This window comes from Epinephelus fuscoguttatus, linkage group LG21 (genome assembly GCF_011397635.1).
Source record: "Epinephelus fuscoguttatus linkage group LG21, E.fuscoguttatus.final_Chr_v1".
Taxonomy (NCBI): domain Eukaryota; kingdom Metazoa; phylum Chordata; class Actinopteri; order Perciformes; family Serranidae; genus Epinephelus; species Epinephelus fuscoguttatus.
The window spans coordinates 12,931,850-12,944,177 of record NC_064772.1 but is presented as its reverse complement, the minus strand read 5'-3'; the positions used below and the strand labels follow the sequence as shown (position 1 = coordinate 12,944,177).

At 40.8% G+C, this 12,328-nt stretch overlaps 1 protein-coding gene across 2 annotated transcripts in view; it reads right to left on the bottom strand.

The window, feature by feature from the left end:
• Positions 1 to 6,653: 6,653 nt before the first annotated feature.
• tmtopsb (teleost multiple tissue opsin b) overlaps positions 6,654 to 12,328 on the bottom strand; it is a 57,639-nt gene continuing 51,964 nt past the window's right edge. The window contains exon 4 of one of the 2 annotated variants that reach the window (XM_049565656.1): positions 6,654 to 7,849. In XM_049565656.1, the coding sequence (XP_049421613.1) occupies positions 7,541 to 7,849 (309 nt within the window). In that variant the 3' untranslated portion in view covers positions 6,654 to 7,540. The remainder of the gene's footprint in view (positions 7,850 to 12,328) is intronic. The other variant, XM_049565657.1, reaches the window with a different exon arrangement.

The window sequence follows — 12,328 nt, the reverse complement described above, 5'->3', positions numbered from 1 at the left end:
GCTGAAAATGTCCTACATTTGTTGTTACAAACATGGCTGGAAATGTCCCAACCTCTTATTGAAAAATACACATTTTTGTCATTACAAATATGCCTAGAAATGTCCCAGACTCATTAAAAAATACTTGCTTTTGTTACCACAAACACAGCTGGAAATGTCCTGACATCTCGTTAAAAAATACTCACTTTCGTTACTACAAACATGACTGAAAATGTCCCAAACGCTCGTTAAAGATCATAGACCGCGGAACCGGGGGAGCCAGGGGGGCCATGGCCCAGGTAATTTTTGTACTCTGACATAGAGGGCTGCATTGGGATTGGGTCCCGCCAGGTTCCCATTAAACAGTATAGCAAAGTAGCCTAGCGACAGGATGTCAGCACAGGAACTTGGTGCACATGCATGAGCGTTTCCACTCCATATTTATTCATAAATGGACGAATATGCCCTGAACCAGTTTTCATACCAATTTGCCGCTTGCTCCACCCATCTGTCTGTCTGTCTGTCAGCTTTCCTTTCTTCTTTTTCATCTCCTCTGTCATGAAATGTGGTAAAATAAATGTAATCAGTGAAGAGTCATCTGTCACTGAACTTGCCATTTACATTTACTTTTTGTTGATTGAATCTTCTCCGTAGCTGACTTTAATGGTATATTTCACAAGGTTTTTGGCTCAGGGTTTAGGCAGTGGTTTCATTTTCAGTCTGTGTGGGGAACTTTAACACCTTGATCTGAAGATTCTATTTCTGTCATGAGACAAACATGAAAGAAGACATGCAGTTTATTGTGCTTCACCGGCGACGAGCTGTCATTACGCGCGACTATTACGCACGACTGCGCGCTCTTTATAACTCACTGTGTGAACCTATGTTGCATAATTAAGATTTGCCCCTTCGTAATTTTTAACCGCCCCCTCAGTAACTTCATCCTGGTGCCAGGCTTGCCTTAACCTCAATCAATGCATGATTATATAAAGGCAGAAAAATAAATAAATACAGAGGAGGAGAATAGAATATGAAACAGCCTTTATTTCATTAAAAACTAAATGAAAACAACGAAATAGGAGCGCTATTCCTGGCCAGTGCGTCAAAAGACATGCAGACCAGGGAAATGAAACAAACAACCCCATGAATCTCTTTATTAATAGATTAATAGCCTATAAAATGACGTGCTTTCTCCTGCGGGACGGGAGAAGACACAAAAATCAATGCATCTCTATTCTTGTGCGGGCATAAATTCTCAGAGTTTTGGGGGAGCAGGCGGGAGTGGACATACACATTGCAGTTGCGGGCGGTAATGGTCAGAAATTCAGCGTTTTGGTTACTTTTCAGTAACTGCACAGCTGCGCTTGTTTTGTTGTTGGTGTGTGTGTGTGTGTGTGTGTGTGTGTGTGTGTGCGGCTCTGCACATCAGTCTGATATAAGTGCTGACTTGTGATGATAATGAATATGATGTTGATTTAGATTCAAGGCAGCAAGATGAGTTTTGGTTGTGGTTGTGGACTGGATGTACTTTGTTGTTTGCTATAGTTTCATCTGTGCGTTTATGTGTGAATAGGCTTGGCCAGTTGTGTGTGAATGATAGAGTGGGATCAGAGGGGTTAACTGAGCAAGCATGTGTTCGTGTTCATGCGTGTGCTGTAGATGTGACTGTGTGGCGTCGGAATAAAAAAAGTGCTCCGCAACGTTATTTAGTGTCAGTAATATTGTCTGTTTCAATGCATATGCCCTCCCACCCCCTCTGCGTGACTTGAAATTATGGCCACCCCTTGTTCAGATGCATTCCGCGGTCCATGATAAAGATAACCTGCTTTTGTCACTACAACAATGCTAGAAATGTCCCAAACTTTTTTCTTCTTCTTCTTTTATTTTATTTTTATTTTTTTTTATTCCTGCATTTGTTGTTATAAACATGGCTGGAAATCTTGTTATAAAGGACCTGCTGCTTTTGTTACCTCAAACACAGCTGGAAATGTCCTGACATCTAGTTAAAAAATACCCGCTTTCATCACTTCAAACAAAGCTGATAATGTCCCGAACTCTCATTTCAAAATGACTTGCTGTTGTCACTACAAGAAAGCTTGAAATGTCTCAAACTCTTGTTTAAAATGACCTGCTTTTGTTGCTACCAACATAGCTTGAAATGACCCAAACTTCCGTTGAAAATTCCCGGTTTTGTTGCTAAAAACACAGCTGGAACTGTCCCAGACTCTTATTGAAAAATACTCACTTTTGTTGTTACAAATATGGCTAAAAATGTCCCGAACTCATTAAAAAATACCTGATTTTGTTACCACAAACACAGCTGGAAATGTCCTGGTATCATGTTAAAAAAATACCCACTTTCGTTACTACAAACACATCTGGGAATGTCCTAAACTCACTTTTGTCGGTCTCGAACAGTCCACCTGATGAGACAGTCAGCTCAGATATATATAATCTGAACTACGTCACCTTATAAATGTTGACATGATACATATGAAATCTACAAATGTATATATCCATGGTTTGCAGAAATGTACCAGTGCCAGCACTTTTATTTCAGTGATTTTGGCTGTCACAATGAATAACAACATCAAATTGCAACGTCTTTCTCATTTTGATATCTTAAGAGTATGCTGAAAGTGCCATTATATTGACTTTATGCAGAAATGAATGAACGCAGCACTGTATTATCATAAAAAATGACTGTGTCAATGTTTAGTTGTACCTTTTGAATTCTCAGCTGGAATAATGTTGATGACATTTGTTGATGACATCTGACTAAAATTTCAGACAGACTTAAAATATGCACATTATGACCAGGTTAATCTGATTTGGGTCCGTGGGGCAGAAACTATCCAGCTGTGAAGTGAGTCTGTTTAATAATGGAGGCTATCTTAGCTGATGTAACACTGAAAACTTCCACTGCCATGTTGATAATTATCCTGCACCAAACCCATCATATCCTGAGTTACTTCATCAACTGGATCTCTCAGGCGGAACTGTGTGAAAGGGTGGGTGACAGACAATTTTCTGCAGAAATTAAACTTGGCTGTGCTTCAAAAATGAACAAACCTGCAAATAATCGAGTGAAGGCACACATATGGAACAATTTTGAGTATATAAACCATGAATATAAACACAGCCAGCTGTCTTTTACGAAGAAATGAGATTACAAGAATTTCTTATGCGTAGCGCTGTGAGATTTTTTTGAGCTGAGCAGTGTTAGGCCTCCAACTTGCTTTCAACTTTTCAGTATAATTCGATTAAAATGTGAACTCTGTGTCCTGACATCCCATCACAACAGTGTAACAATTTATTATACAATCTCACATAAAGGGTATTGCTGTTAGTCTGGATGTCTGGGCCTGATAATCAGTCGTCCATATTTAATCTGTTTGATTACGTAATCTTTGTCTCTGCAAGTGATAAGGCCATGGCTCTCTCACTTCTTTGTTCCTGTGTTTATAATTGCACCCAGACAGACAGACTCAAACATACGTTTACACACACACACACACACACACACACACACACACACACACACCACACCACACACAAAGCAGCCCTGAATCAATCTAAAAGAATATATTCATGGTGAAAAGGGCCAGGGCCAGTTTGTTATGAATGCTATGAGAAGATCACTTCACTCAGATTGCATACCAAATCATATTTTGGGAAAATGTAAACACAGTGTGAAAAAATGTGGCCTATTCTGTCATTTAAATGATGCCCCTTGCCCGCTTCTATTACAGCAGGGCTCTGATACAAAAAGATAAGTTGTTTTGTGCAGCTGAAAAAGTTCAACCAAGCTGAACTTTTGATGCAACATTTTTCAACATCACTGTAACTGTATCTTCCAAGTAGAATACACTGCAGTGGGAAGAACAGGTAATTCTGTGGTTAACGTCTTGATTGTCAAGATAGCAGGTAAAATAGTTGTTACTGTGATAACTTGAGGAGATAAAGGCATGGATGAACAATAACTTTCTCCAACTGAACAGTAATAAAACAGAGGCACTTCTCATTGGCACCCCACACCAGGTTCAGTCTTCACCTATATCCCAACTTACCTTTGACGGCCAGCTCATCCCTCTCTCCTCCTCAATTAAAAATCTGGGGGGTCGGTTTGAACCCCACTTGACCTTCAATGACCATATAAAACACCTGTGCAAGACCTCATTCTACCATCTTCGCAACATCTTCAGACTCCGCCCCACTTTAACCCTCCCAGATGCAGAGAAGCTAGTCCATGCCTTTATCTCCTCAAGACTGGACTACTGCAAGGGACTCTTCATCGGGATTCCAGGCAAGAACATCCAGAAGTTGCAATACATCCAGAACAGCGCTGCCAAGGTCCTGATGAGAGTCCGTAAACATGAGCACAGTAACTCCCATTACACACTCACTGCACTGGCTCCCTGTCTCATCCCGGATCAATTAAATCCTGCTGCTCACCCACAAATGCATCAATGGACACACACCTCTCTACCTACAAGAACTAATCACTCCACAATCCTCCACCCGCACCCTCAGATCTGCAGGCAGCCTACTTCTCCGAGTCCCCAGCACCAAGCTCTGCACCGTGGGAGACCGAGCCTTTTGCTCGGCCGCACCACGTTTGTGGAACAACCTCCCTCTCCAGCAGAGGGCTGTACAGAGCCTGGACTCTTTTAAAGGAGGCCTGAAAACCAAGGGGCACAAACCCTGGTCCTGTGTTTGATGGCTTGTACACCACCCTGACTAACTCCCTGCACAGACTTTGCGTGTCTTCGTGCTATGTTGCCTGCCTTCCTCCTTTGCCTCCATCATATGATGAAAACAGCCTGCATTGCATTGGTCATGTGATCACAGTGTCCTAGCTCATGGTTACGTAGGTTAAATGCAAATTATAGAACATTACTTTTCATAGGTAAGATTGAAAATACTGAATGAGAATAGCCTGATTTATGTGAGCCTTCACAAATCATAAACTGGGGAATTTTAATCATCTTTACCATCATTCCATATGCTGTGAACATGGCATGAAGTCCAGCCAAAATGACCTCCCTGCAGCACTGGATCAGTGAATTGTTGGTCTTTAAAGGTCATGCACCGGGGCTGCTGGCTAATAGGAGAGCTAGGATAGAGCAGGTCCCCTCACATGTGGAAAAACTTCTGATGTTTGAGCCTGGAGGTGTGTATTAATTTAAATCTTGATAAAAATCGGATGATAGAACTACTACTTCATGTAAGCCTAACATCTTCCTGGGATAGAATACTGTATACCATATTTTATGCCTGGTTCACACTACACAACATTTCTGTCCATTCTAACAGTCACGATGTCAGATTAGGCGATTGTGGAGTCATAAAATCATGCCGTGACTTGGCCGACAGACATGACACACTACATGATGGTACACACCAATCATCCCCGGTCATCTTTCATGATGTGTATGATGTCATCGGGTTATTCTTGTCCTATTTTTATTACCTTTGCAATTATTTCAGTCACTGTGTCTGTTCATGTGCCAGCTGAAATGTTATTGTAGTAACATAAAAAAGTGCCAGCAGATGGCAGGAGCTACATTTGAAGTACCGCATGCAAACATGCAAGTCACTGAATCCACAACAAGTTCCTGCAAATGTTTCACAAAAAAAGCTTCTTTAGAAAATGAAGGGGGCGGTCGTGAACAACATAAAGCAAATCAAACATGCGAGACTTTCTGTTGGAACGTCATGAGGCGTCCCAGACGTGGTGTTGGTCGTCATCTACTATGACACACTACACGAGATGAAACAACAGATTATCGTGTACAACTCTAGTTGTCATTCACGATCCTTGCCAACACTGTATGTCGCTGTATTGGGCTATAATCGGGCTGATATCTGTAGTGTGAACCAGGCATAATACATCAAGGTATGTTTGTCAGAATGAGACTGTAAGCAAATCCTCATGGTGGAAAGCATGAAATCAAATCAAGATAATTATTAATAAATAGATACATAAAATTTGACAAGAATCGGACATGTTTTCGAGTCTGCTAAGTATATTGATGGACAGAGAAAGGGTGGATTTTGCTGCAAGAGCGATTTGAAATGGTTTTATGGACATTTTTAAACTTTATCCTGCTGTGTAAACTTATCACTGTTACAATCAACCACCATAAATTCAAGTTTACCTCAGCCTCTGCAATCAAGGAGCAAACTACAAACTTTTTACAGCCACTTATAAATCCTGCAAGACTTGAATACCCAAAAAAAATATACCTCAACCAAACTCTAAAAGTTATTCTGAGCAGCTGCCCAGATGTGTAGTGAGACATGTATTAGTAATGACTTTTTGTCTGTGTTTGTGTATGTATGTTTTTGTAGCCTACAGCTCATTATTCATTCATGGCTGTCAGTTGTGATATTCCACTCTAACGCTCCAAATGCTGTTTGTTTCTCACCGAGACGAAGGCTGTAATGTAGAATGTTAATCTGTTTCCCTCCCTGTAAATAATGCCTGTGTTAATAATTTATGGATTAATCAACACATGTGGAGTAAAGAGACTGAGAGACACTGAGCTCCAAAAGGAACGCACACACACACACACACACACACACACACACACACACACACACACACACACACACACACTTTGGGTGAAGTAAATAGAAAAAGATTGAGACAGTTAAATCTGTTTGTGACATGATTTCATTTGTTACGTAAGCAAACAAAAATACATCTGGAGACAACACAAAACCACGTTTCCACTAAACAAAGAGAAACAGCAGAAACATCGAGACAACTCAAAACAGTGAAATCAGTTTATGTCCCTCAACATGGTGAAATGTGCTTTTATTGGCTTCCATAACGGTCCCAGCATCGACGACAGAGAGCCTATACGCAGCAAAGTTCAAATAAAGGCGTGATAAAAACCTTCTCATCTCTAAAATTGCATAAAATTGTTTGACAAATCTTTAATACTCTGTATCAAATCCTCAAATATCAGGCGTGGAAATGGGGTCAGGAAAAAAATGCTTACCTCGCTTCTTCAGCCGAATTATCGCCGAAAAAAGAAAGAGTAATCCTGCTAACAGTAGCTACGCAGTTGAACCGACAAAATAACTCATGGCCCCGTTTACAAAAACACACACCAAACAATTAATGAAATCTCTACCAAAGAACGCTGTGCTTCTCCAAATTGTTCCTGAATCATTTCTCAGATTAAGAAAGAACATTATTTAGTTACGTAACAAAGATACTTCATCAATACAAGCAAAAAGCTTGACCTATTTAAGTGGGTTTTTTTGTGTGTAATATCAACATGAAGCACTATGCTTAGCCCTATTCTCCTGCTGTGCATACAGTGCCTCTGGTAAACAGAGTGAGACTGGCATTTAGTGTGTATCCCTGTTTACTGACTTCACAGAGCGATGATAACCTGTCCTGGGATTAAAACGTCCCAGCTTGTATCTAAGAGTCCCACTGCAACTTTGACCTTTTGACTATTGAAAGGATTCGGTTGTTAATTGGAGACCTGCGTCCTGCTTGTCACTATTGTAAAACGTTCAGCTCCTGCTGTTGTTCCTCTTTTTATTCCCTGTAGTGAGCCACCAGAATCAGTTTGGGTTTGGGGGTGTTAGCAGCAGGAGTGTGGGAAGCAGCAGAGTGTCCATTCGATGGAGGTGGAGGTGGAGATAATGTGATGTGATTGGCTCCCTCCGAGGACCCGTGGATAGATTTGGGCGAGGGCAGGACTGAAGAGGGGGCAGGAGCAGACACGTGTTGTTCCTTATCCTGGCGGACGGTGCGGAGCGTCTTGGTCGGCCGTGAAAATGTCTTTATGGTGGAGCCTCGCTCGGGGGTGGAGCAGCTAAGGAACGCCCTGAAGCACCTGTAGAACTACACACAAACAGACACATACAGGATTACGGTCATTATTAAGAGTGTAGCAGTTGTGCACAAAAATAATAATGGGACTAGCAGTACTCATTATAGGACTCATGACTGTAAAAATAGTGAAACTAGGAAAGACATCATCAGTGAACATGACTACAAACACTTTTTAAGTAAAGAGATTTTAGTTAAATTCATATATTAGATTAATCTAAAGAGATAGAATAAATAAGGTCATGGCCCTGGTGGTAGAGATGGTGATGGTGGAGGGCATAAGCAGTAAACATGTAGTTTAAATATCCTTCTGCTAAGGTTGTGATTTTTTTTGATAGAAAAGCCTTCAAACAGATTCTACTCAAATACATAATAATAGTAATTTTAATAATAATAATAATAATAATAATAATAATGATAATAATAGCTAAGAGACCTTAGAGAGATGAGCTACAATGATTAACCACTGACTGAACTTGTGCTAAATGTTTCTTTATTGACAGTAATCAAATAGCTGATTGATATTGCTATATGGAATAGTATCATAAGCAGTACATCTAGCTGTAGTAATATAGTCATGGTATTTGTAAAAGTAGTAGTAGGGGTAACCAGCCCAGTCGCCAAAATTCTTTACACTACATATATGTTACATCTGTACATTTCATAGGTATGACATAGTTCACTTTACAGGTATATGAGCTTCACATCAGGAGGTAGAAGTAATGGTGGACGAAGTGACACCTAGACGAGACAGCTGCCAAGCAGCAGACAGCAGCAGACCATTGTGACCAACAAAAGCATTATGTTTTTCGTCCCAAACCAAATGGTTTTTGTGCCTGAAACCTAACCACACCTTAACCTAACCACACCTTAAGCTAACCACACCTAAACCTAATCACAGCGAAACACTGAGAAATGTTAAGCTTCAACATATCGGCTATGAAACGTGCAAATGTAACATTTCCTTAGTTTGCAGAAAAATACAATGCCAACATTTATTGTAACAACTGTGTTTCAGCAAAAAAATAATGGTAGCAGTAGAAGTACATATGGTGGCAGTAGTTGTGTGGTACTAGTGTATGTGATAGTAGTAGAAGAACTCAAAGAAGTAACTGTCATAGCGATAGTAGAAGTAGTGGTTAATTAGCAAAGGGATGATATTTATATGACGCAGTGAGCTATCATGCAAGGTGCTGGTAGACAGTAGTAGTTGTAGTGGTAGTTGTAGCAGTAGAATAGTAGGCTACTAGTAGAAGTAGTATTAGCAGAAGTAGTAGCATTAGCAGAAGTAGTAGCATTAGCAGTAGATTGTAGTGGTAGTAGTAGTAGTAGTAGTAGTATCAGTATCAGTAGTAGTAGTAGCATTAGCAGTAGTAGTAGCATTAGAAGTAGTAGCATTAGTAGATAGTAGTAGTAGTAGTAGTGGTAGTAGTAGTAGTAGTGGCAGCAGCGGTAGTGGCAGACAGTAGTGGCAGTGCAGTGGTGGCAGCAGTAGCAGCAGTATCAGCAGCAGCAGCAGCACTGGCAGCAGATAGCAGCGTGGCAGCAGGTGGTGGTGGTGCATCAGCAGCAGTACTAGCAGATTAGCAGTGGCAGCAGCAGTAGCATGGTATCAGCAGTATCAGTGGTAGCAGTAGTGGCAGTGGTGGATGGTGCAGTGGTGGTGGTATCAGCAGCAGCATCGGTGGTGGCAGCAGCAGCATAGCAGTGGCAGCAGCAGCATCAGCATCAGGTAGCAGTGGTGGTGGCAGCAGCAGCAGTGCAGTAGTGGTAGCAGCAGTGGTGCAGTAGCAGTAGTAGTGGTGTAGTATCGGTATCAGTAGTAGCAGTAGTAGCAGTAGCAGTAGCAGCAGTAGTAGTAGTAGTAGCAGTAGTAGCAGTAGCAGTATCAGCAGCAGTAGTAGCAGCAGCAGTAGCAGTAGTAGTAGTAGTAGTAGCAGTAGCAGCAGTAGCAGTAGTAGTAGCAGTAGTAGCAGTAGCAGTAGTAGCAGCAGTAGCAGCAGCAACAGTAGTAGTAGTAGTCGCAGATGTTCAGCATTGTACACATTAGTACAGCAGGGGTGTCAAACTAATTGTAGTCCATGGGCTACATACAACCCAATTTTAACTCAAGTTGGCTGAACCAGTAAAACCATTGCATAATGACCTATAAATAAAAACCTCCAAATTTTTCCTTTTCTTTTAGTGTAAAACATTACAGTGTACAACATTAAGTACATTCTAAAAATGTTTACCTATTAATAGACCAATTGATGAACAGTCTGATATGTAAAGTGAAGTAAAATATGTGTAATTACAACAATATGTCTCATTTTCTCCACATTCAGGAAGTCCACTACTCACTGTCATTACATGTGCATTTTTTCCCCATACATTTCCACTCCTGTATAGTAATGCTGGCATCACCACACCAAACTAAAGTGGAAACCATTGAGGAAGCAACTGAAGTTATCCCTGCCTTACAAACAGTTCACAAACCAAACATTTTGGCAGTGCCTTAGCAATACTGATCTACCAAAACTGATTAGTACAAGATTCTCTTGTACTGATGCTGCCGATTGACAACATTTTGCACAGTGTTCAATATATTTAAATATGACTACAATAAGTATTCTTTTTTTCCAGAGAGCTGTTTGGTCAAGGTAGAAAAGCCTCTGAAGCATCATTTTACATAAAGTAGGCCACTCACTGTTTAACTTGTTCCTAAAACCTGGCACCTCTTCACAAATCCATTAGGTGTGCAAAGTTTTTGGGCCAAATTGGACCCTTAGGTGGGCTGGTTTTGGCTTGTAGGCTGTATGTTTGACACCCCTGCATTAGCATCTGTAATAGTATTAGTAAATTAGTAAGTAGAAGTAGTAGACCTATGGTAATGGTAATGTTAGATGGTAATGCATATAACAGTACAAAAAGTATCACACTTAATGGCTGTAGTCCTGTAGTAACAGTAGGCTGATTAAAACTACTGGTAGTTGTAGAAGGAAGTAGTGGTAGAGGTTTAGGTTTACGTTGTATGCAACAGAAATTGTAGGAGCAGAAGTCGTAGTTGACTAGATGGTAGTATTTTAATGGTCAGAGCATTGGTCAAATACATGTACCTTATAGTTGCAGTTGTGAAAATCATGGTGGTACTAGTAGTGACAGTGGTAACAGACCTTGTGCAATGACAGTTAAGTTACTTGAGGTAAAGACTAGTAGTGGTAGTAGCAGAACTGATAGTAATGCAAGAGCAGTGAAATCACAGTACTATAAGTAAAACTAGTGTTAGTGGTGAGTCACTGTAGCAGTTGTAGTTAGTACCATATAGTACTGTATTACTTATTTTCTAAATTATAAGACCATGTATGAGTGGTGCAGTTAGTGACATCCGTCTTCCCTCCTCCATGGTGGGAGTCCTGCAGGCAGCGTGCTGCCCTGGATAAACGTAGTGTACTTAGTATACTCTCTGGTTCCACACGTATACTTTAAGTCTACTACATTTCCCCAGAGCGCCGCAGATCAAACAGACGTGCTGCGTGAAACATGACACCTCAGTACATGTCATTACATCACTAGTGAGCAGTTTCCTCCAGCGTGTCTCCAGTCAGTGAGTGATATGACAAATGAGACCGGTTTGTGAGGCCTTTTAACTCAAATACTTAAGCAGCTGGCTGACAATTCATCATATATGAGCCAATTAATTTTTGTTACCCCAAGGAAATTATGCAGCTTTCAAAATTAGCACTCTGTTTTAAATCTTCTAGTGTCTCAGATCTCGATGTATTAATCGACTGGAGAGCTGTGCTTGGGGACGAAGAAAAAGCTGCTGGTTTTTTAAAGCAAAACCACAGGGGGTACAAAAAGAGCAGGCATGTAAAGAAGAAAAAGGAGGAAAAATAGAAGAACAAAAAACCCCTAGAAGAATGTAAGAACAGGAGGACAGCTGACGTCATGAGGGATTACAGGTAAAACCAGCACAGATTGAGATTTTAAGACTGAGAAGTGACCAAATCCTCACCTGCCACTCCAAATCTGTGTGTGTTTCAGACATGTGATAAGTCTGTCTGCAATAATATGTGCTTGTGTATCTGAAATAAACTCTCTTTCAAGACCAAGAACAGCCTGGTGATATATGTCACATTTGTCAAACGCTTGTGTACATTTACTGAAGTGGCAGGAAACCCAAAAAGAGAGGGGGGGAAACAGAGAAAATGTCACAAAAGAAAAGCTTTTGGTTTGGCTCAAGAACAAGAGTTGGCATATCTGAGAAGACAGGATGTCACAAAGGGAACAGATTTTCAAATACACCTTTGCTGCTTCTTCTGTTACTCTCAACAAAAGCTTTCATGCCAGCTGCTCCACTCCACCAGAAGGCCCCAAAAAATTAAGAATAAAGGGAGCAAGGGCATCGAGGATGTACGAAACCACAATGTTCCCATCCAAGTCTGAAAAAAAAGCACTCCTTTTGTGTGCCAACACCTTTCTGTCACCATAGTGGCTGAAATAAAACCA